At 37.0% G+C, this 25,552-nt stretch overlaps 1 protein-coding gene across 13 annotated transcripts in view; it reads left to right on the forward strand.

The window, feature by feature from the left end:
* RPS6KC1 (ribosomal protein S6 kinase C1) overlaps nucleotides 1–25,552 on the forward strand; it is a 221,827-nt gene that overhangs the window by 118,704 nt on the left and 77,571 nt on the right. For 9 of the 13 annotated variants that reach the window (XM_039881164.1, XM_039881171.1, XM_039881172.1 and 6 more), the window contains one exon: nucleotides 9,561–12,328. The exons of 3 other annotated variants lie outside the window; for them this stretch is intronic. In XM_039881164.1, coding sequence (XP_039737098.1) covers nucleotides 9,561–9,671 — 111 coding nt within the window. In that variant the 3' untranslated portion in view covers nucleotides 9,672–12,328. Of the gene's footprint in view, nucleotides 1–9,560; nucleotides 12,330–25,552 lie in introns of those variants that run through there. One more of the 13 variants, XM_039881166.1, reaches the window with a different exon arrangement.

The raw sequence follows: 25,552 nt of genomic DNA on the forward strand, positions 1-25,552 counted from the left end.
AGTGTTGTTGAGGTCAGAAAAAACAGTTAAAGCTTATTGGTACAAAAATTTTTTCCCTCAAAAATCCGGGTAATGTTTAGTCAATTGCATATATTTGTGTAGATGTGAGATTTAAGCACTGCTTTTAGTTTGCCTGGTGCTGCTCTATTTTAGCTACTACATTTTGTAACCATATATGACTATTTTTAGTCTTTAATTTATATTTATCAACTTAGGAGTGGACTGCTCATGTTGCTTAGGAGGGAAGTGGTGGGAAAGCTTGCCCAGTTCGATTCCTCCTAGCTTCATCCATGAATGGAACTTGGGCATTGGTGTCAGTTAGTGCATTTCTGGTGGCTTTGAAGAAAGAGACTATTGATTATTAAAGTTCAGTATCCCAGAGGTAGGCTTGGAACTCTGGTGAGCTTTTTAAATTGATTCCTAACATTTAAAATGCCTCTCTAGTTTTGAATAGTGCATTCGGTGAGTACACTGAGGGTTGTCAGCGTTGTGGCATACAAGCTCACAGCAAATCAGCAGTAATTGTCAGGCCTGGGAATATAAAGGGAATATAAAGGGAAAAGTTATTTAAAAAAGATTGAGAACTAAAGTTTTTGTTTACTGAAACATAAATTATTTTTTTAATCAAAGAAAATGATGAGGGGTAATCGTTGATGCAGTGGAGGTAGTGTAAGGAAAGTTTTTGTGTAGCAGGTGTTATTCTTGTGGAATTTTAGACAGATTTTTGTCATGACAGGGTTGGATGTCGGGGGATAGCTAGGTGGAATGAACAGCTTCAACATAGGAAGGATTCTGAAAGACTCGATTTTGGAAATCAAAAACTTTTTTAAATTGAGTGGAGGGATGAATATAGGGACGAATAACGGTAGTAATAGAGTGTGGAGAGATAAGCTGGGATTCTCTCATGGGGTTTCTAGTACCATGAACGCCAGGGTAGAGTGATAGGATTTAATTCAGTAAAAAATGGCGTGTCTGTGCAGAAGAGTGAAAGGATCAGAATTGTGCTTCATGAACATTAATTCTCCCAGAATATGTAAAATATAAAGAAACATAATCAAGTCGGAAATAACTGGGATGAGACCACCTTGAGCACTTTGCCAAAGGATTAAGAGATAATGCAAACATAAATGAAACATTTCATTCTAATGAGAAAAAGGACAGCTACTCATTTGATTTTATCTTACTTGTGTGGCACAAAAAGGTAAATTCAAAGTATTTTTTTGGTGAATAATTTAAGGACGGCTGGCAGCCGCTATTGTTTGTTTCTCTTCCTTAAAGAAGCAGTCATTATTATGTAGCACTGAGAATAGAATTTTCTGCATCAATTTATAAAGGTCTGCCGTTCCTGTATTTATCAGAAATTATGTTGTAGAGGAGACTAGGCTTAAGGCATGTTAAATCCCCAAATACAGACACGCGTAGCTTATGAGTAAATCAGCATTCTGTCATTGGCCGGCCTAAGGAAACTACCACTCATGTTGAGGAAACATCGTCAGGAAAGGGAAAAGGGGTCTCTTGGCATGATTAGCAATTCATCATTTTTACTTTTCCTCTTCCACTACCTCACAAGTCATAGAGGTCATTTAAAAAAAAAAAAATCACAAAATGACTTCTGTGGAGATCATTTTTCTGCTTTGGGGAGATTTTTCCCCTCTTTGGTCTGTCAGCTCCTTGCTTCTTAGATTCCGTAATCCCCTGGACCCACGGTTCAGTCATCTCAGTCAAGTCAACGTGCTAAAGTAAACATAGTTACATTTTAAATGCAATTTTAAAAAAAGATATTTATATTTTGCAAATCCTCAGAGCATGTATGTTTGTACTTCCCAGCGTGCATTTAGTTAATTATGACATAGTTACTTTGTCAAGATATATGAGAAAAAAAAACTTTCAAAACAAATTTCTGTGGCTTTATTGCTCAGCTTCAGGAGAAAAGAGGTTGGCAGTGACTATCTTGGATTTGCCACTAGTTGACACATTCTCTAAAGCAGTAGAATCTTTGCATGATCTCTCTTGAGACCTGGCGTAGTATTTAAAATGGCAAAATATGCAAGATAGTCGTGAGTAAATTATACTTTTGCCTATAGAATTACACTTGCAAATTTATAGGGGAGTCCATGAGCTAAGTAAATTGACTATAGTAAAAATCAAAATATGAATGTTAATTGACATTTCATGATGAGGTCATGTTTTAGAAAGGAGGTGGAAAAGCCAATTGTAACAAAGAGGAAAGAACTTACGTGTTTCATGAAATATCAACAAAATATGCTATCATTATAGTTAATTCTTTCCAATATTTGATATTTTAGATTTATATTAAAATGCCTGATGCCATCCACATTTCAGTTAGTATACAGAAATTGTCTGATTTTAAAAATGCATTTGATACATTTAGAATATTCTTATGATTTTTTATAATAGCTTTTCTCTTAACACATTTTAGCAACTTCTAATAGAAAAACTCTTTGAGCAGTTAGCTTTAATAAATATTAGTGATTTTGAATGCTAGATACAATGATTTCAAGTGAAAAGACTGTGAATGTTGTCTTTTAAAGTATATGCTTCACTCCCCTTGTGAATTTGGTAATATCAAAGTGAAGTAATAGATTCTTGGCATTCTCAAATCACACACTCATGAGGTAGTGTAACGTGTGGTTAAGAGCATGGATTCTGGAGCCGTCGTGCCTAGGTTCAGACCTTGTGTTTCTGTTTCCTACTTGTATGATCTTAAAACAAATTGTTGAATTTCTCTGAGTCTCTGTTTTCTCATCTATAAAAAAGAAATAATAGTAGCTATTCATAGACTTGTTGTGAGTTAAGTGAATTAACCTATATTAAGCACTTAGAATAATACCTGGCACACCATGAGTGTCACATAAATGTTTTGTATTATTATTATTGCTAGGACAATATTGAAGGTCCATGACATACAGTAATTTGTAATTTAATGAAATGCATAGTTGAATTATAGGACTGCTAATGTTAAGAATGAAGCAATTGCTGATGATCCAGGTGAAAAGGTCTCAAAAATTAGTGGACTGGCACATTATAGGAAAACAATTGATATTTTTTCATACAAATAATTGAATGAATGAATCATGAATAAAAGAAAAATAGAAATAAAGGAAATAAGAGAAGAAATAGAAGTCATGGTTAAATTTGAATAGTGAGATTTTCTATATGTATAAAACCATTAGTGCAAAGGAATTATTTAAATATTTCAGTTACGGTTGGCTGAATTCTGTGGAAAAAAATTATTTGCTATGGGAATAATCTCAAATTTGAATGGTATAGTCATATGAGAAAGTTGGCAAATTCTCTTCTCAAAAAGAAAATTATACAGTTACATAATTGGCAAGAACAACCATCTCAGTGTTCTGGAAATTGATCAGAAGGATACAACAATCTGAAAAGTGTTTGAGCTTAAAAAACAGTGGAACTGTGGGAAAGAACAGTGGGACTCTGTGGCATTCTTTCCTGGGGTTGCTCCCATTCTCTCTTCCATGCTTGGTCAGTTACGAGGGTTCGGTCAGATTGGGGCACGCTGTGAGGACCCACCTTGAAGCTTCGTGCATTTGTATAGGAACAGGGAAAGGTCTCAGTGAGAAGTAAAAACCAGGGCAGAGCAGACTTGAAAGTGGCCTAAGTTTTGACTATGTTCTCCTACCCATATAATCTTTAGTGGCTGAGATATTTGTTTGTCCCCGCCCCCCACTTTCCTCCGCTTAGGCAACCATCAGTTTGTTTTCTATATCTATGGGTCTTTTTCTGTTTTGTTTATTCATTTGTTTTGTTTTGTTTTAGATTTCACGTAGAAGTGAAATCATATGGAATTTATCTTTCATTACCTGACTTATTTCACTTAGTATTACACCCTTTAGGTCCATCTATGTTGTCATAAATGGCAAGATTTCATTCTTTTTTATTACTGAGTAATATTCCATTATATAAATACACACCACATTTTCTTTATCCATTCATCTATCAGTGGACACCTAGATGCTTTCATAGCTTGGCTATTGTAAGTAATGCTGCAGTGAACACAGGGGTGCGTATATCATTTCAAATTTGTGTTTTTGTTTTCTTTGGATAAATACCCAGAAGTGGAATTGCTGGATTGTATGGAAGCTCTGTTTTTAATTTCTTTGAGGAATCTCCATACTGTTTTCCATAGCGGCTGCACCAATTTACAATCCCACTAACAGTGTACAGGGCTTCCTTTTTCTCCATATCCTTGCCAGCACTTGATATTTTTTGATTTTTTGATGATCTCCACTCTTGACAGATATGAGATGATGTCTCATCGTGGTTTTGATTTGTATTTCTCTGATGACTAGTGTGATGTTGAACATCTTTTCATCTGTCTGTTGGCCATCTGTATGTCTTCTTGGGAAAAATGTCTATTTAGTTCCTCTGCCCATTTTTTAAGGGGATGGCTTTTTTTTTTTTATGGGGGTGTTAAGTTGTATGAGTTTCTAATATATTTTGGATATGGACTCCTTATTGGATGTATCATTTTGTTTTGTTGATGGTTTCCTTTGCTATGCAAAAACTTTTTAGTTTGATATAGTCCCATTTGTTTATTATTTTGTCGTTGCCCCAGGAGACATATCCAAAAAGATATTGCTAAGAGCACTGTCAAAAGAGTTTACTGCCTGTGTCTTCTTCTAGGAATTTTGTAGTTTCATGCTTCACATTTAAGTTAATCCATTTTGAGATTATTTTTGGAAATGGCATAAGAAAGTGGTCCAGTTTCATTTTTTGTATGTATCTGTTCAGTTTTGCCAATATCACATATTGAAGATACTTTCTTTACCCCATTGTATATCCTAGCCTACTTTGTTGTATTTGAATACACCCTCTTTTCAATCACTGGTTGACCACTAAGCTACACAGACACAGAAGTGAACTGTAGGAAGTCAAGCTTAAAAACAAAAACAAGAAAGAAAATAAGCAGAGATATCAACAGCTGCTTGTTACAGTAGGGTAGGGGAAGCAAATTTACAGATTTAGGTGAAACAGGTTACTAAGCAAAAAACCATCTAACAGCAATGATAATAGTCTTTGTTGGAAGAAAATCAGACTAAAATACATTACTAAAATGTATTCTCTAACATGTCCCTTTTCCAGCAAAATATAAGATATGCACAGAAACAAAAAAAGTATGATCAATATACAGGGAAAAAAGCTGTCAGTAGAAATTGTCTCTATAAGTGTCCCCACATTTTGGATTTAACAAAGACTTCAAAGTGGTTATTATAAATATGTTCAAAGAACTAAGGGAAACCATGCTTAAAAAATTAAAGGAAGTAAGACAACAATGAATCAACAAATAAAGATTCTCAATAAGGAGATAAAAATTACATATTTTAAAAAGAAACAAAGAAATTCTCAGGTTGAAAATAATTGAAATGAAGAATTGGCTAGGGGAAACAAATTCGTTAGAGTATCTCAACAGCAAATTTGTGACAATGAAGGAAGAATCAAAGAACTTGAAGATGGAACAATAGAAATTATCCAATCTGAAAAACAGATTTGAAAAATTGAAGAGACACGAACAGGGTTACAGAGACCTGTGAGACAATATCAGATATATCAATATATATACAATGGGAATCCCAGAAGGAGAAGAAAGAGGGAAAGGGGCAGCAAAAATGTTTGAGGAAATAAGGACTGAAAATGTCTTAAATTTGATGAAAAAACATTGAGATACAGCCAAGAAACTCAGTGGACCTTAAATAAATACATCGATACATATTATAGCCAAACCGAAAGACAAAATCAAAGAGGAAAATTTCGCAAGCAGCAAAAGGAAAACAACTCATATACGTTAATGTCACACTTCTCTTCAAAAACAATGGACGACAGTGTTAACTAGACTTACTGCAGTGATCATTTCACAAAATCTACAGATGTCAAATTATTATGTTGTACAAATGAACAATATAGTATGTCAACGATAACTAAATAAAAAAGCAAAAAGCAAAGACATTCAAAATGCTGAAAAGAAATGACTGTCAACCAAGAATTCTATATCCAGCATAATTATCCATCAAAAATTAAAATGAAGTAAATTCCCAAATAAAGACAGAAAACTCATTGCTAGCGACCTGCCATAGAAGAAATAATACAGGAAGTTCTTCAGGCTGAAGGGAAACAACATCATTTGGTAACTCAAATCTATAGGAGAAAAATGAAGAGCCATAGAATGTTAAAAATGAGTTAATAGAAAAGACTAAATACATTTTTCTCATTTTTCTTCTGAACTTTAAAAAAACTCATAAGATTGTATCAGCAACAATTAAAACACTGTACTGTTGGGTTTATAATATATACGGATGTAACATATATGTGACAGTAATAGACAGAAGGCAGAAGGACTGGAGCTCTGGTGGAGCAGAGTTTCTACATTTCATTGGAATTAAGTTAGTATTAATCTGAAGTAGATTGCGATATGTAAAATGTATATTGTAATCTTTACAGCAACCACTAAAAATAGTAAAATAAAATTAATAGAGGATTCAAAATAGTACAGTAAAAAGTATTTGACACAAAAAAAGGCAGTAAAAGAGAAAAAAGACAGTAGATATAGAAAACAAGTAGCAAACGGCAAATGTAAACCCACCATATCAATAATTACATTGAATGTGAAAGTCTAACCATGCCAAACAAAAGGCAGAAATTGTTAAACTGGATAGAAAAAGTAAAACCCACATATCTTTTGTGTACGAGAGACATACCTTAAATTCAAAGACACAAATAGGTAGAAAGAAAAAGGATAGGAAAAGACAGACCATACAAACAGTAACCGTTAAGAGAGCAGGAGTGGCTATATTAAATACCAGACAAAATAGGTATCAAGACAAGAGACTTACTAGAGACTAAGACAGAAGTTTCGTAATGATAAAATGGTCAATACATAGAAAGATATAACAAATATAGTTGTGTTGCTCTAATAACAGCCTCAAAGCATATGAAGCAAAATCTGACCAAATTGCAGGGAAAAATAGGCAATCCAATAATAATAAATGGAAGCTTCAATACCCATTCTTGATAATCGATAGATAATCAGCAAAGATATAAAGAAGACTCAGACATTATCAAACAACTCTAACGGATATGTATAGAACACTCTACACAGCGATTGCAGAATACATTCTTATCACATGCACGTGGAACATTCTCCTATATAGATCATATGACATGCTATGAAACAAGTTTCAACATCAGTAAAGAAAAAAGATCTCAAAAAATGTCACCTCGCACCTTAAGAAACTAGAGATAGAAACTAGAGAAATTATAAAAAGGAAAGTAAATTGAAAGTTGGCAGAAATCAATGAAATAGAAAAGAGAAGAATAAAAGTGAAGTTGGATCTTTGAAAAGATGAGTAAAATTGGGAAACGTTTAGCTGACTCCAAAATGTATATGAAAAGACAAGAGACCTAGAATATCCAAAACAATTTTGAAAGAGAACAAAGTTGGAGGACTTACACTACCTGATATCCACACTCAGTGTAATTACTTAATTACTGTGTTATTAGAGCAAAGATAGGCATATAGCTCAATGGATTGAAATTGAGACTCTGGGAATAAACTCATACGTTTATGGTCAATTGATTTTTAATAAAGATGCCAAGATAATTTGGTGATGAAAAAAGTCTTCTCAACAAATGGTGCTGGGAAAATTAAATAATTTCATGCTAAAACCAAAATGAACTAAGACCCTTACTTTGTACCATATGTAAACATAACTCAGAATAGCTCATAGACCTATGGGAGCTAAAACTGTAAGAATTGTAGAAGAAAACATCGAAAATCTTCATGACCTTGGGTTAGGCAAAGAGTTATTAGGCATGGCACCAAAAAGAAAAAAATTGGTAATGTGGGCTTTATTAAAATTTAAAACTTTTGCACTGGATAACATTAGTAAGAAAGTGACAAAACAAGCCAAAGACTGGGAGAAATATTTGCAAATCATGGAACTGATAAAGGACCTGTATTCAGAGTGTATAAAGAACTCTTATAAATCAATAAGTAGACAACTTATTATAAAAGCAGTAAAGACTCACCAAGGAAGCTAATAAGGACATGAAAAGATGTGCCTGCCATTAGTCATTAGGGAGTGCAAATTAACACCATAATATGAGACCACTAATGCCCGCTAGAAGGGCTGTAATCAAAAAGATAGACTGTATCAGGTGTTGTTAAGGATGCAGAGAAACTGGAACCCTCATACATTGCTGGTGAGAATGTAAAATGGCACAGCTACTTCAGAAAAGTTTGGCAGTTTCTTAAAAAGTTAAACATAAACTTACCACATGACTTAGCAGTTCCACTCTTAGGAATGTCCATAAGAGAAATGAAAACATATGGCCACACAAAGACACATATGTGAATGTTAATAGCAATTGTATCCATTATAACCTCAATCTGGAAAGTCCTTATGTCCATTATATAGTGAATAGATTAACAAAATGTGTTATATCCAAACAGTGGAATGCTATTCATAAATAAAAAGGAATGGATTGTTGATATCTGCTACAACATGGGTGAATCTCAATAACATTATGCAAAGTGAAAGAAAGCAGCTGCAAAGACAACATATTTTATGATTCCATTGACATAAAATATCCAGGAAGGGCAAGTTTATGGAGACAGAAAGCAGATCAGTGGTTGCGTAGGGCTGGAGATGGAAGTGAGGAGTAACTGCAAACAGCACGAGGAAACTTTTTAGGGTGATCAAAGTGTTCTAAAACTGGATAGTGGTAATGGTTCTACAACTCTTTAAATTTATTAAGAATCATTGAATTGTACATTTACAATAGGTAAATTTTATACTATATAAATTATCCCTAAGCACGGCTGTTGAAACAAAAACTTGATGTATGAATATCTCAAGACACATTTTTCTAGCATGCCTAGAGTATACTAAAATTGTATATGACTACTTCTGTTTTCCTACACTCAACAATTCTGTTGCATATAATAGTATTAACTGATTTTATACATGATTCCTAATAATGAAGAACTCAAACATGTTTTACTCAGTGGATCTAATTATTTCATGTGAGTCAGCTATTCCAAGAAAGTGATTTTGGAATAAGAATTGACTAATTCAGACTTTAGGTAAAGCTTAGTCCCAGTGCATATTTAATTCACTAGGGGTTGAAAGACTTACTGTGCCTTTGAAGCTTTCTAATTATGAAAGGAGTAACTGGACCTCTCAGAATTTGGCACAATGTCAAATTAATGTCACATTGTACTTTTGGAATAGGAAATTGGTAAGTGTAACTCTCCTGTTATACTACATGAGGATGACAGAAAGAAAGTGAGTTACTCAAGGTCATGTTTCAAATCAGTTGAAAAGCCATAAACTCAGATGTCCCTCATCACCTCACAGCTAGAGTGATGGGGAGACATAGCTTCCTTTCAGGGAAATGTAGTCAGTTGGTTGTTAAGTCCATTTGTCACTGAGGTTGAATTTAGAAGTTCTTGCATATATTTTTGTTTTCCTTTGATTCGTTCCTTGGATTCCTCTTAGTCACTAAATCTTCTTTGTTAGCTGTTGCAGTTCAACCCTGTGGAGCGTCTTGGTGCTGGAGTCGCAGGTGTTGAAGATATCAAATCTCATCCATTTTTTACTCCTGTGGATTGGGCAGAACTGATGAGATGAACACAACGCAGGGCTGTCTGCACACACTCTGAACCTTTCTGGGACAGTCGTCTCTAGCACAGAGGCAGCTCTGCCTCACAGGCACTTATGAAGCACCAAAGCATTGGGATAAAGACCTTAGAGGAAATGGGGGAAAAAAAAGGCCTAAAGAGAGTAATTCCTTTGTAATTAATGTCTGGACAAGATATTGGCTGCACTTGCAAGGGGCTGTTATGTACGATCTTTATTTTATCTGCATTTAGTGCTGCAGAAGAGTTGTAAACCCCACTGAAAAGGAATGCCCTCCAAGAACTTCCCCTGATAAGAAACTTCAAGTGTAGAATTAAGCATTACTTCAAAAGGAGGACCTTTACATGGCGGCTAACCATGTTTTCTGCTAACCAGGATTGGTTTTTATGATCAAATTAATATTGGCTTCATGAATGATATCATCTATGAAACCTAAAAAGTGAGGAAAAAAGAGTATACACGTCACGTTTGATAGGAAACATGGATCATGATGCCATATAACTGATGTATGTCGAATGCGGTCCCAAATCGTTTCACGCCTTCAGAAGTCCACATGACAAGGAAACACTTCGTGATGTCAACTTTATATGTGTTTGGTTGATACTACTTACCGAAGGGTTCATATGAATACTCACTCAGTCTCTCTCTTCAGCCTTATCTTTCCACTTCCTAAACCCTTTGCTTATTCCCTCTTATCCTCTTCTTCCTACCCCTAAAACATATGCAACAGAAAAGGGAAGGGAGTATTTATTTACCCAAATTGTATCAACTTAATGACTAAGAAATCATGATGTAAAATAAATGTGGTAAAAATTTAAATCTCTCCATCATTTAATTCTTGAAGATTTTTCTTTTTTTCTTGTAGAAAGGCCTCTCATCCCTCCGTCTTGGAATGTTAGCAGTTTCTGCTGTTTTCTATCCTTGACTTTCTTTGAGGTTGTCGGCTGAGTGTACTGAGAACCAAAGGGTCTCATTTAAATGGAATCAAATGGCAATCCCATCTTGTTACTTATAGTGCTGGGATTTTCAGAGTTGACCTCCTAATCTACTTGACAGTGTATAGAAAGAATATGAGTATTTACATGTCTCCAACATTTGTATTTGCTATTTCTTTATGTTGCTAAGATAACTCCTTTAGTCATGCACTGTTTACAACAATTTACAAATGTTTTTAAAGTGTTAATGTCTTTTTTTACCTTTATCCAAAGAAGAGAGAATAAGGCACTATTTCCAATTTAGGTGCCACCAGAAATAATGAAAGCTTTCCATATGTTTTAATCCTTTGTGTGAGAGCCTACGTGTGAGAGCCTACCCCTGTTCCAAGAGCAGCTGTACAGCTTCCATCTGCCACCGGCCAGGTCATCCCATCAAATTCAATGAGAGCAGAAAATGATTTAGTGAAACAAAGGAAATCTGCAAGCATTTTTCCTTTTGCTCTTATCCTATTCCCCTTTTTTCCTTTCTGGTTCCCTTATAACCTGAATCCCAGCTGAAAGGCTGCAACAACACCAGGATGGGGAGCAGGTCACCAGGTTCATAGTTCAGTCAAGATGACATCACTCCCTGGAACTGGGTTTCAACTCACCAGCCTCCTGGCCTCATAACAGGAATTCATGCAGGTGAGACTCAAGAATGACTTCCTGCGTAGGACTAGTAGGAAATCTGCAAGTGTTTAGAGCTGGCCATCACAGAGCTTCCTTCCAGAAGTGCCCTATGACATGAAAGTAGGACTTCACAACGAAGATGGAGCGCCCAGCCCTCCCACATGATTTTGGTCCTTTGGATTCAGAGGATGGTAATGTCAACAGATGGTTGCTGTGTGAATGTGCTGACACCATTCTGTTGCTTCGATTTCTCTCTCTTTTTCTGTATGTTTGTTTGGAACTTGTACTTAATTTAAATATGTCATTCATTATCATGGTGGACATGAATTATTTTAGTAATAAACAGAGGATAAATGGCTTTGGGTTGATGAACCCAAGTCTGTTTTTATTTGGTGGTGTATAATTATTATTAGAAATGATATTTCTAATGCTGTGGCTGATACTGTTTTTTGTTTGCTTGTTTTTGAGCATGTCATATGGGTCAAAATCATGAAAGAACTTGCCATGTAGTATTTCTCTCTCTCTTTTTTTTTTTTTTTTTTTGGTGTGGTAAAATATACATAACATAATATTTACCATTTTAACCACTTTTAAGCATACATTCAGTGGCATTAAGTTCATTCACGTTTTACTCAGCTGCCACCACTGTGCACCTCAGAACTTTTTAATCATCTCAAACTGAAACTTCATACCCATTAAATAGTAACTTCCCATTCCTTGTCTCCCAGCCCCCAATAACCACTATTCTGCTTTCTGTTTCTATGAATTTGACTCTTCTACTAGGTGTCTCATATATGTGGAATCTGGCTTGTTTTACTTAGCATAATGTTTTCATTATGATGTACCATATATCAAAATTTCATTTTTTTAAGGCTGAATAATATTCCATTATATGTATAGACCACATTTTGTTTAGCCATTTATCTGTCAGTGGACATTTGGGTGTTTCCGCCTTTTGGTTGTGAACAATGTCATTATGAACACTGCTGTACAAACATCTGTTCAAGCCTCTGCTCTCATTTGATTTTATATTTTTATAAGAAATTACCAGTGTCATTGACTGTTATTTACTATTCTCTTAATAAGAGCTTTTCTAGCAGTTGCCAGTAACATTATGGTATATTGCCACCTATCTGAAGATATGATATGAAAATCTACCATTTCTGTTTCACATGTGGGTAAGTTAAGCTCCTTAAGAGTAAAAAGGAATGCCATCATTTGAGCAATTCGTTTTAACTATGGCACGAGTTAATACTTTCTGAGACATAGATCTTTTCGACTTGTTTGTTATAATAACTGGACTCTTGATAATATATTTAAACCTGCCTTTTAAATATTTTTAAATGGTTATAATTCTTGTGTTTTGACTCTCAAGCTTTTTCTCTCCTATCTTATTTCAGAGTCATTGTGGACCAGGATTGAGTTTTGCTTTCATATATTGCTTATATTGAAGAGTATAAAATTTATAAGTAATACTCATGCTACGACGAGTAATATCATATTAGGACCCCACACATAGTTGAAATCGCTTGCCTGCCATTTAGGAATCCAAATACAAAGAAATCTGACTCTAGCACTGAAAGGCTCTTTGCATTTCAAGGGGTGTCTTATAGCATCTTTATTGGACTGACTTAGGGATTACTTTATAGCAAAGGCCAGAGCATAAGATAGATCATCTTTCTTAGAGTAGTGGATTTAAGCTCTGGTGTGTCTAAATGCTCTGAGTAATGAAGCCTGGTATTTCAGGCTCTTTCTCTGAGGATTGAGGAATGTAATAGAAAGGCTTAAGAGTGGTATCCTGATCCTATCTCTGTGACTGACTAGCCTTTTAACCTTAATTGAGTAACTATTCTAGACCTGTTCCCTCACCTATATAGAACAAGCATATGATGGACTTTCTGTTTTTCAGAGTGAACTAATTTGATAAACCAACAGAGTAGAAAGACAAGGTTAATGAAAATCTTAAATTGGTACTTAACTGTTTTCCTCTAATTATTTTTCTAGTAATCCCAGATACTTACTTGGGTTGCTGCCACATACCCTCTCAGTAGCATTGCCCTTAGTGGTTATGTGGCTATAAAAATTATAAATAGAATGAAATATTAAAAGGTTCTTTCTCAGTCAGCTCTACACTGGAGAAGGAGAGTTAAAGGTCCAGATAGAAGTACGAAGAGGTGAAAGGAGGTTAGGACACACCTACATCTGCTCACTTCTTAGACCTTTCTCAATAACTGTGATGCTGTTCCTACCCCGTTGCCTTCATCTGTCATGTTTTATGTGTTTATTTGACTCAGTTCTTTGGCAGGCGTAATCAGAGTACAAAATTGATACTTTCTGCTTCTGTTTAATGCAGAACATTAACCTCTACCAGTCTAGGTAATTTGGACTTTTGAGTATTTGATGTCTACCAGCTCATTTAAAGGATTTCACATGAAGTCCTTATTTTGAAGGGTTACTAACTGGCAAAAGCTGTGAAGTCAGCTTTTTCTAAAGAAAGTTGTAAATAGAATAGCAATAGAGAAATGGGAAGCAAAGTGCTACAGGTTTTTGTGACTTGGCATCACTTATTCTCTCAAGGACTATAAATAGGAAACAAGCACAAGCTTCCTTTTGACGAAGATTTACGATAGTGGTAATATATAGTCAGATGATATAGCTCTGCGTCTTTTGTCCCTATCATGTGACTTCTTTCCAGGAAACTCATTTCAGGGAGAAATTGAGGCAGAGAAAATTTTCGGAGGTGTAAGAAAGGAAATTGAGATGGTCTAGAGAAATGAAGCAGGGCACTCGTCAGGTGCATCAGCCCAGGTTCCTGAAGCAGTCGAGAGCCTTCTTCGTTGAGCTAGATTTAAAGTCAAAGGAGATTTGATGAATGTAAAGGGACTTGAGCCTGTTTCAGTGTTAAAAAGAGTGACCACAATGTGCTGTCTGTCGCCCTTATCACATGGAAGATATATATAGATATAGATATAGATATAGATATAGATATAGATATAGATATATTCGACTCAATAGCGACATAGAAAACAAGAAGAGAGGGAGGTATACTGTTGGCAAGACAGAGGAAAACTTGTACAACTATTCAGTTTCTCAGAATTGCTCTGGAAAGAAAATGGTATAGTTGAAGGATCTAGCTTCAGCCAAAAGTTTCTGAATGACTAAGAACACTTTGAAACTGAACTTTCCCCCTCACCGTGTGCTCCTGTCGTTCTCTCGTTCCTTCTTCCTCTCTTCATCTTCTCTTCATCTACCTTTTCCCCCCTCATATGCTTCACTGGTCACTGAACAAAAGACATGGTGCCTGCCTTCAAGGACCTTATGAAACTCGGGGGAAAGAAAGCATAAATAATAAGTAGGGCAGAATGTTGTGTTACAAGGGACAGGTTAGCGTACAAAGGAGAGATCTGAGGGACTGCAGGAAAGCTTCCTGTGTGGGAGCAGGACCTTGAAGTTTGAATAGTATTTTTAAACATAAGGACTTCTTTTTTTTTCCCCAAGATTTTGTTTGGGGGGAAGAAAAGTTTCCAGGGGAACAACAACAACAAAAAAGACAGTCATGTACAAAGGCGTGGAGATGGGAATGCATAAAGCTGTGTGTATTCATTCTGGCTGGTTTATAGGTACATGAATGTGAAAAGTACGTTGGGGCCAGATTAAATGCCATGCTGAGACATTTGGACATCCTTCTCTCGGTTGTAGGGAAATAGTCAAGGTTCTTACAGAGCTGACATTATTGCAACCTGCCGTTAGATAATTTAGGGTTAGAATGGAGAATAAATTGGAGAGAGCAATACAGGCAGAAAGATCAGAAGTTATTGCAGAAATTCAGGGAAGATACAAAGTCCTGAGTTAAGGCGGTAGAACACAAAGGTAATTGTCCTCTCGTCCATGTCTCTCAAGTGTACGGAGGAGAATTTCCCTGTCAAATAATTGCTTTTTTGCTTTCTTGAAGCCAGTTAATACTAGGAGTTTGTGGATTTGTTGTTCGTAAAATCACCCCACAGGAATCACCAAAGAGACAAATCAGGAGAGCTTATACACTTTCCCCCATTGGTTGATAATGATATTTACTGTTCAGATCTTAATACTCCTGGGTCCCAACTCACTTTCTTTGATCATTTTGTGACACTTCTTCCCATATTTTGCCTTTTTTTTTTAAGAGTCAAAAGGAAAGTTTATCAGAAAAGGGGTAACACTCCACAGAGTGTGGTCTCCTCTCAGAGGCAGAGAGAGGGACAGTGAGAGACAAAGAGAGAGTAAAGGCACCGAGAGGGCCCCTATATTTTGCCCTTAAGTAGTTGATCTGCTTTCTCTTTGGATGGTTTTCTGCTCTCGCTCTTAGCAGGCAGTGCACCCTGCTGGGTGGTGGTTCTCTGCACCAGGCCTCTCACATGCATTTTGTTTAGCTCAGTGGTTCTCAAAACATGGTCCCGATCTGGGTCAAGAGGATAAGGTGATTTTTACTGTTCTTGCGCCTTTTCTTTAAGTTTGAAATTATTCTCAAATAAAAACATTTCGGAGACATGAAAAAACAAGTGATCCTCAGACCATCCTTATTAGCATCTCCTCAAAACCTGTCAGAAGAAATGCAAATTCTTGAACCCTATCTCAGGTCTACTGAATCAGAACAGAGGGCCTGCTCAGAAGCCTGTTTTTACACGTTCTTCCAGGTGATTCTCATGCACGATCAAGTTTGAGAACCATTGGCTTAGTTTAACATCAGCTCGTCGGCTCTGCCTTTTTGAACATAAGCACCTTTCCCTGCGGTATGTGTTTTGAGTTTGAAGACAATTCCCAACACTCAGCGTGTTTCCCAGGAGGCTGGCCCACAGGGTCCTTGGATCAGTGGAAACAAGGCACAGGAAAAGACAGATAATGAGGAGGAAGACGAAGGGAAAGGGGAAGGGGAAAAGCCAGCTGGGTAAAGAGAATCAGGAGGTGGGCAAAAGGAGGAGCACATGGGGGGCGTGATTCTGTCAGTTCTCTAGAGTCAAATGACCCACCCTCTATCGACAGCTTCTGTTCTCTCAAATCTGTTTTAGAAATAGAATAAATATCAAGTTTTAATTACAGCTTTCTTGATTACTTGTATATTGTTGGGTTTTTTGTTTTTTAAGCAGAACAATAGTGGACATTTAGTGTCGGGTCCCTGCCTTATTCACAATCTAAATGTAAAGACTAAAACTTAGCAAAGACACCAGAATGTTCTCATTTTAGTCTGATGTGTTCTGGATCTGTTTAGTATTCTGTTTAGAACTGAAGCACTCAGCTAGGAATGCTGTCTGGGTAAACTTAGCTTTGCCTGTTGAAAATGGGCATTAAGCTTCACAAGAGTAAAGTGAAATGTATTAGATGCTCCCTGAAGGTAAAGCGTGTGTCTGACAGTGCAAGGGATGTGGGTGACCCGCTGTCTTCTTATTTCTTACTTTAAGACTTGTTTCTAAGGGTTATTAGATGAGATTATCAGTGAAATATGTTTTGACCAAGTATACATTTGCCCTCTCGGCATCTACAAACTGGATGACTATATGTTTTCGGCAGGTGGGATTATTGTCAGCAGCTTTTCCTCTGTCTCTGTGTTCTTGCTATGTCTGGACTCAACCTCAATAATAATGTACTGTCTTTTTTAAAAAATGACTTTATTGCTTAAACCACTATCAGTAAGACATGCCTTGCACAATTTTTCTAATGGTAGGCAGAGGTTCCCACGAACACTCCCACTTCCTGCTGGTGAATGACCCTTGGGGCTCTTCCCCCAGCCTTCTGACTGCAGAGGCCAGGATCTTTTTCACCGCGCATTCTGTCTCTCATTCTCTTGCTCCTGTAACCTGTCTTTCAAGTGGACGTCCCTGAGCAACTCTTGACAAACGTGATATGGGTAAAGGATGCTGGGGTAGAATTTGATATTTTGAGAAAAAACTGCTGCCTGCTTTTTATCCTCTCACTTCTTACGTCAAACCCTAAACTTCTTTCAGTTTGAGCCACCCCTCCTGGGCCATACGTCCACCTAATATGACTCCAGCAGGACCTGAAGCTTCGCTCAGGCCTCTGTATATCTTAGTATCAAAAGTCACTTGAAGGCACAGGGCTTCCTTTTGCCTGCACCCTGTTCCTGTGACAAAAACACCCCTGATCACACTTCTCCTGAGTGTAAGGATTTCCTTGATACCGCTGGTCTGGATCTCACCCTCGCCATTTAGTTGGACTTCCTGGCACTGGTAAATCTTGGCCCCCAGAAAGCAGAAAGTGACAGCCATCCTTATGTTGCCACTGTCTGTCCCTCCGCTGCAGATTTAAGCTCTATCCAGTTGCTTATCTCCACTGTGGGCGATCATGGTTTGAGGGAGAGGAGGAGAGAGTGGTTGCTGCCTGCTGCAGCTGTCTCCTTTTGAATCAATCACCCCCACTCCCCAGGTGCCAACACAGCTCGCCGGGTTTAGAATGCTCCCCATCTCTACCTCTCCCGCCCATTGCAGCGCTGGTAGCAGCTTTCCAACAAGCCTTTTGTTGTGGAAGCTCTAAATCCATGGTAGGGAAATTACCAGGAGACTCTTGCACAGTCTGCCCTCCCTCCCCTTGCTCCGTCTCTTTCTTTCCTTCCTTTGTCTCCTTCCGTAGCTCGGGTCAGAATCCCTAGCCAGACTGAGAACATGGTTGCTATTCCAGGACCCAGATGCCAATATGTGGCAGCATCTGGCTTATTGGCAAGCGTCGCCAGCAGTTGTGCTGGCTGCTTCTAGGCCTGTCATGTGGCTGAGCCTGCTAATGGGGGTCCTGTCACAAAACGGAGTTTCTTTGAGAATATGGTTTCAACCAAGTTGCCCACCAGAAAACAATGAGCTGCACCGGGAAGACATGAATTATTGGGCAGGGTGACTGCAGACAGTAGCTTTGATGCTGATCTTGGACCTGTTTTGCAAAGATCCGTTTTTCATGTTGTTGGAGTCTGCCCTGGTAACCTTACCTTCTTGTGCTGTTAATGTTTCAGGTGCCTTAAGGCATGGAGCTCCTTGAAAGAGAAACACAAATCACTAAAAACGTTGAGATAAAATCCTGCTCCTCAGAGGCGCCTGTTTGGCACGGGGAGAGCATGATAACAGCTTGCTTTAGAAAGGTGACATTTCTGCTGAAGGCTGAATAATAAAAAATGCATTTTAAAAACTCAGCTCTTCCCTGTCTTCTGATGGTTGACTTTTGGAGAGAAGGCCATTTCTTCAACGTGAAGGGTCTTTTTGGGACTAGCCTCTCCAAGCCCCCAAACATGGACATATTAACTCGTCATCACTGATGAAGCGGAGGAGCTTTTAAAATTAATTACCACATAATAGGGCCGTCAGTACTTTTTTCAAGGTGCAAAAGAATATGCGCTCAGAATGTCAAGCTCCTCGAGGCACTGAGGGAGCAGAGATGATCTAAGAACACACAGGTCCAGCCCCCAGGGTGCGGGTCACTGGCGACCAGGTTACGTATGCTTACATCATTTTCTTTCTTCTCCATAACCTATACAGTAGAATAGGGCAGGCCATATGCTCTGTGTTTTACAAATGGAGGAATTCAAGTCCCAAGAAGTTGACTTGCCCCGGTTCACATGGCAAGCTAATAAGAACTGTGACCTGAAACTAGGTAGTATAGTCCTGCTTCGCGGAGCGTGTGCGTGTTAGGAGCTTATAACCTACGAATCTAAGGGCCGGAACTGTGTTTTCAACTTTTTTCAAATCTGCCCCCAATTAGCAACCTCCACTCATGACCCACTTTCCACACGTCTCTGTCCTAAACACACACACACACACAAATATATTCATATGCATACATATATATGTATGTGTATATATAAATATAAACACAGGAGCTCTTTCCAAACAAGGCCAAGTTCTTCCTGTGACAGGCTGAAGGAAGGAATCAAGGAAAAGTACATAGCAAAAATTAGCTGGACTTGAAAGATGGTGATGATCCTGGGAGGGTGACAGTGGAGATGGGCAGTAGCATACTGCCCACGGAACCCCACATGAAAACACAGAGCAACTAAATTGCAAAATCAAAAATTCATAAATAACATTTACAGCAAAACTAGATGACAAGCTACCGCAAATCTCAAAATGCAAACGGGGGCGGAGGGAAGGGCAAAATACCAATAACCACAAGACTTGTGTGAGATGAGCATCCTTTTGGGAGACAGAAAGAAGCAACGGTGTAGCTTCTGATTGAATCTGAGAACAGGAGAGCCCCAAAATAGCCAACTGGCGCACTGAAACTCAGTGGGCCAATTTGAGAACAGCGGCGGAAGGTGAAGGCGCTTCGCCTGCTCTAACACCTGGGAAGTGCAAAGAGCTTTCAATAAGAAGGATTAAAGGCGCCAGCCCTTTGAACTCTAGAAATTGACCTGCCAGAACTGCCTTCTAGGACAGGGCCTTACCCTGAGGAGAAATTGCTGGGAATGGAATCAAAATTGAGCAGGGTAAGGACAAGAGAAAGGCCCAGTTCAAAGGAAGGGAAGAGCAGCCAGGAAATCTCAGAAAGCAAGCTCTCATACTTTTTTTTTTTTTTTTGAATACTTCACAAAAACAACAGAAGAGGGAGCTCTGTGAAGTTAGAGCCTTTTAAAATTCTACCTGCTTTATTCTCAGTTTAGGAAAACTCATTTTACATAAAAATGTACAGAAAAGAATCATCAAGTCCCATACAAAATTATTATAAGAAAAAATGGAATTAAGAATATAATAATATCCTGGTAGATAATAAAAGCATTCCAGAAAGATGTGCTCACAAAACAGATCAAAACGAATTTACTGTTTCAAAATGAACTGAAAGACATTAAGAAAATTAAGACATGAAAGAACAACATAAGTCACAATTAGAAAACTCAGAAAATGAGGTGACAATTCAGGAAAGAATTTTAAAAATTGACAAAATTTCAGAAATGAGGACATTTTAAACTAGGAAGAACAAAAGAATGAACAAACAACATATAATGCCTTAAGAAAAATATGAGGCAAAAAGATACTTAAAACGTTTTTTTTAAATTAAGACAGTGTAGTTTCAGGTTCACCACAAAACTGAAGGGAAGGTACAGAGGTTTCCCACAGACCCTCCTGCCCCATCCCCCCATACAACCTTCCCCTCTATCAACATCCCCCACCAGCGTGGTATGTTTGTTACAACTGATGAACCTACTTTGATATCTATCACCTGACGTCCATAGTTCGCGTAATGGTTCACTCTTGGTGATGTACGTTCTATGGATTTGGTCAAATGTATGATGACCTGTAACCATTGTTATAGTACCATGCAGAGTGTTTTCACTGCCCCCAAACTCCTCTGTGCAGTGCCTGTTCATCCCTTCCTACTCCCCATCTCACCACACGCACCTGTCATTTTGCTGTTTCCGTCGTTTTGCTTTTTTTTAGAATGTCATGTGGTTGGAATCACACACGTAGCCTTTTTAAATTGTCATCTTTCACTTAGTAACTTGGATTTAAACTTGCTCCATGTCTTCGTGGTTTGATAGCTCCTTTCTTTTTAGCACTGAATAATCTTCCATTGTCTGGATGTACCACAGTTGTATTACTCACTCAAGGACATCTTGGTTGCTTCTGAGTTTTGGCAGTTATGAATAAAGCTGCTATAACTATCCACGTGTAGGCTTCTGTGTAGACAGCAGTTTTTAACTCATTTGGATAAATACTAAGGAGCACAATTGCTGGATTGTATGGTAAAACTATGTTTAGTTTGGTAAGAAATTGTTAAACTGTCTTCTAAAGCAGCTGTGTCCTTTTGCATTGCTGTGAGCAATGAATGAGAGTTCCTGTTGCTCCACATCCTCCTCAGCATTCGGTGTTGTCAGTGGTCCAGATTTTGGCCATTCTAGTAGGTGTGTAGTAAGTAATATCTCGTTTCAATTTGCATTTACCTGATGACATATGATGTGGAACATCTTTTCATGTTTATTTACCATCTGTATCTCTCCTTTGGTGAGGTGTCTGTTAAGGTCTTTGGCCCATTTTTAAATTAGGTCGTTTATTTTCTTGTTGTTTTATGAGTTCTTTGTATATACTGGATAACAGTCCTTTCTCAGATATTCTTTTGCACATTTTCTCCCAGTCGGTGGCTTGTCTTATCCTCTTGTCTTATCCTCATTACATTTCACAGAGCAGAAGTTTTAAATTTTAATGAGGTTCAGCTTATCAATTCCTTCTTTCATGAATCATGCTTTCGGTATTGTATCTAAAAAGTCATTGCCATAACCAAATTTAGCTAGCTTTTCCTCCTATGTTGTCTTCTAGGAGATTTATAGTTTTTTATTTTATATTTAGGTCTGTGATCTATTTTAAGTTAATTTCTGAGAAAGGTGTACGGTTGGTGTCTACATTTTTTTTTCTTTCACATCGCGGATGTCCACTTGTTCCAGATTTTTAATTTGCTCTTTTTTTTCTGTTTTCCTAAGATGGAAACTTAAGTGACTGGTTTTAGATCTTCTTTTCACATCTTTCTTCTTTTCAGATGTATTTTTCAATGCTATAAATTTCTAAGCACTTTTGCTGCATTCCACAAATTTTGAATAATTGTATTTTTATTTAGTTCAAAATATTTTAAAATTACTCTTGAATGTCTTCTTTAATCCATGGGTTATTTAGAAGTGTTTTGTTTGTTTATTTAATATCCATGTCTTTTGGGATTTTCCAGTTGCCTTTCTGTTACTGATTTCTAGTTTAATTCTACTGTAGTTTAAAAGTCGACATTGTATGATTTCTATTCTTTTAATTTTCTTAAGATGTGTTTTATTGTCCAGAACATGGTCTGTCTTGGTGAATATTCCATGCAAGCTTGAGAAGAATGTATATTCTGCTGCTGTTGGAAGAAACAATCTAGAAATGTTTATTATATCCAATTGATTGATGGCGTTGTTGAATTCAACTATGTCCTTACTGATTTTCTGCCTGCTGGATCTGCCCATTTCTCATAGAAGGATGATGAATTCTCCAAACATGTTAGTGGATTCCTCTGTTTTTCTTTGCAAGTCTATTAGTTTTGCTGTTGTTGGTGGTGGTGGTGTTTGTTTTTGCCTCATGTAGTTTGATGTTCTGTTGTTAGGCATAGGCTCATTAAAGATTTTTATGTCTTCTTGGAAAATTAGTATAACTGCTTTCTTTTAATTAGTGTTAGTTAGCATGGTATATTTTTTCCATTTACTCAGTTTTAATCTATATGTGTCTTTATGTTTTTTGTAGACAACATATAGTTGGTTCTTGTTTTTTGATTGACTCTGATAATTGTCTTTTAATTGATGCATTTATACCATTGACATTCAAAGTGACTATTGATATAATTGGGCTAATATCAAACACATTTATTACTGTTTTCTATTTGTTGCCCTTGTTCTTTATTCCTATTTTTGTCTTTCACTCTTTTTCTGCCTTTTGTGGTTTTAATTCAGCATTTTATATGATTTGATTTTCTCTCCTTCTTAACATATTAGTTATACTTTTTTCAAAACCTTTTTTAGTGGTGACCTTACAGTTTGCAATATACACTTACAATTAATTCAAGTCCACCTTCAGATAACATTGCAATGCTTCACAGGGAAGGTGAATATGTTATAATAACAAAATAATCCAAATTTCTTCTTTCTGTCCCTTTCATTATTACTGTCATTCATTACACTTATATATAAGTATACATAAGCATACATAAGCATATATATCCCTAAGCATACATAATTGAATACATCGTTGGTATTATTTTGAACAAAATATTGTCGGATCAATTAAGAATGAGAAACTAAAGCTTTTATTTTACCTTCACTTATTCCTTCTTTGATGTTCTTTGTTACTTTATGTGGATCTGAATTTCTGGCCTGTATTATTTTTCTTTTTTTTCTAAAGATCTTGTTTAAAATTTCTTGCAAGATAGGTCTACTGGCAACAAATTTCCTCAATTTTTGTTTGGGAAAGTTTTTTTCTCTTTCACTTTTGAATGTTAATTTCTCAGAACACAAATTTTAGGTCTTTTTTTTTTCCTTTCAACACTTTAAATATTTTACTCCACTCTCTCCTTGCTTTCATGATTTCTGAGAAGCAATCAGGTGTGATTCTTATCTTTGTTCCTCTATAGATAAAGTATTTTTTACCTCAAGCTTCTTTTGGAATTTATCTTTGATTCTCTATAGTTTAAAATGATATGCTTAGGTGTAGTTGTTGTTGTTGTTTCAAGTTTTTTCCCCCTGGATCTGTGGTTGATATCTGACATTATTTTGGGGAAATTCTCAGTCATGATTTTTTTCCAAATATTATCTCTGTTTCCTTCTTTCTTCTCCTCTTGGTATATCCATTACACATAAATATAATTTACGTGTTTTGCGGTTATCCCGCAGTCCTTGGATATTCTGTTCTGTTATTTTCAATCTTGGATCTCTTTGCTTTTTGATTTCACAGATTCTATTGAAATATCCTCTAGTTCAGAAAGACTACTCACTCATGTCCAGTCTACTAATACGTCCGTCAAAGGTATTCTTCATTTCTGTTATAGATAGCGATTTTTTTTTAATCTCTAGCATTTCTTTTTGTTCTTTCTTAGAATTTCCATCTTCTGCTTAACATTGCCCATCTGTTCTTGTGTGCTGTCTACTTTATCCATTAGAGTCCTCAGCATATTAATCATAATTTTAAATTCCCAGTCTGATAATTCCAACATCCTTGCCTTGTTTGGTTTTGTGCCTGCTCTGTGTCTTTAAATTTTGTGGGGTTTTTTTTTTGTTTGTTTTTTGTTTTTGCCTTTTGGTATTCCTTGTAATTTATTCTTTATGGAACATAAAGAATAATGTGCTGGGTAAAATGACCTGCCGTAAATAGGCCTTTAGTAATGTGGTGAGGTGTGGGTAAAGGGAAAGTGTTCTATAGTCCTATGATTATGTCTCACACTTTTAGTGAGACTGTGAACTTCACAAGAGTTTCTTCAACCCCCTTAGGTAGGACAGGATGGCTAGAGTGTCCTGGAGTTGAGTATTTCCCTTCCCTGGATCACTTAGGCTCTGATAACACCCCAGCAGGTTAACTAACTAGTTTCCTTTGAGGGCAGGTCTTGAGAAGAACAGAGTGCTCACAAATATTTCAAAATGTCTTCCCCTCCCTTACTGGAAGCACAGAAGCCTGAGGGGATTTTTCTCCAGTATTGACTGTGGGAACCTGATGGAGCCCCTGGAGGCAAATATCACGATATTGTGGGCCTCCCTCATGACTGAGTTCCCTGGAGTTTTTAACTCTCTGATTTGTCACTGTGTCTCTATCAATTTGTCAGTCACAGTTCAGGTTTTTATTCCATGGCCTTGGTTCCCACAGCATTTTCTCCGTTCGAAGAAGCCAGGACTCCCTCCTCCCTCAGGTAAGCCATGACTTCCTGGATTCTCCTGTCACTCTGGGGGCAGTGGTTTGCCTTGTGTCCTCTCTTCTCTCTTATAAATTCAAGAAGAGGTTTTTTTTTTTTTTTTCCAATCTGTTCAGAACATTACTTGCTGATGGGATGGAGTGGTGACATCCAAGCTCCTTACATGCAGAACTGGAAATTACAAGTCAGAAAACTTTTAAAAATAAAAAAAAAAATTAAGAAAGAGTGAAAGAAATAAAAAGGAGTCAAGACAAAGTGCCAAATATTGGAGTAGGCAAAGAAGATTGAACATGCATTTGGTAGGAAATCACAAAGAAAATCAAAGCAAGGCAACTGAACTATAAAAATAATTCAAGAAAACTTTTCTGAGGTAAATACTGAAGCTACAAAAAGAAAAAGCATACTGCAGATTGACAGTATGACTAACACCAAGAAAAGGAAAAAATCCAGATGCTTTGAGCACCTAGAAGAAAAAGTATATATGACTTATGAAGCAAAAAAGTTAGTTTATCATTACACTTCTCAATAGCAGTGCTTTATTAGGGGAGGGAGAATGAAACAACATTTAAAAGAAGGAAAGAAAGTGAGCCAAGGATTTCATACCCAACAAAGCTTAACTTTCATATAAAGGGTACAGATAGTTATCAACATGCAAGTCTTCAAGGGAGTGTTGTTTCCATGAGCTCTTCCTGAGAAATGTAGTAGAGTAGGGACTGTAGATGACTGAAGCGGTGAGAAAGATACCAACGTAAGAACTTAAGCGTTAAATAATAGTTCCTGTAGAACTAGGGCTAAAGGAGGGCCAAAGGGAAGAGCATAATGTATAATGGCTGTGTGCTCTGACGGTGTTGATGTAGTAGAACTATCCCCTCTCTCTCTCTCTCTCTCTCT

This window comes from Pteropus medius, unplaced genomic scaffold, assembly GCF_902729225.1.
Source record: "Pteropus medius unplaced genomic scaffold, Ma_sr-lr_union100, whole genome shotgun sequence".
NCBI classification, from domain to species: Eukaryota; Metazoa; Chordata; class Mammalia; order Chiroptera; family Pteropodidae; genus Pteropus; species Pteropus medius.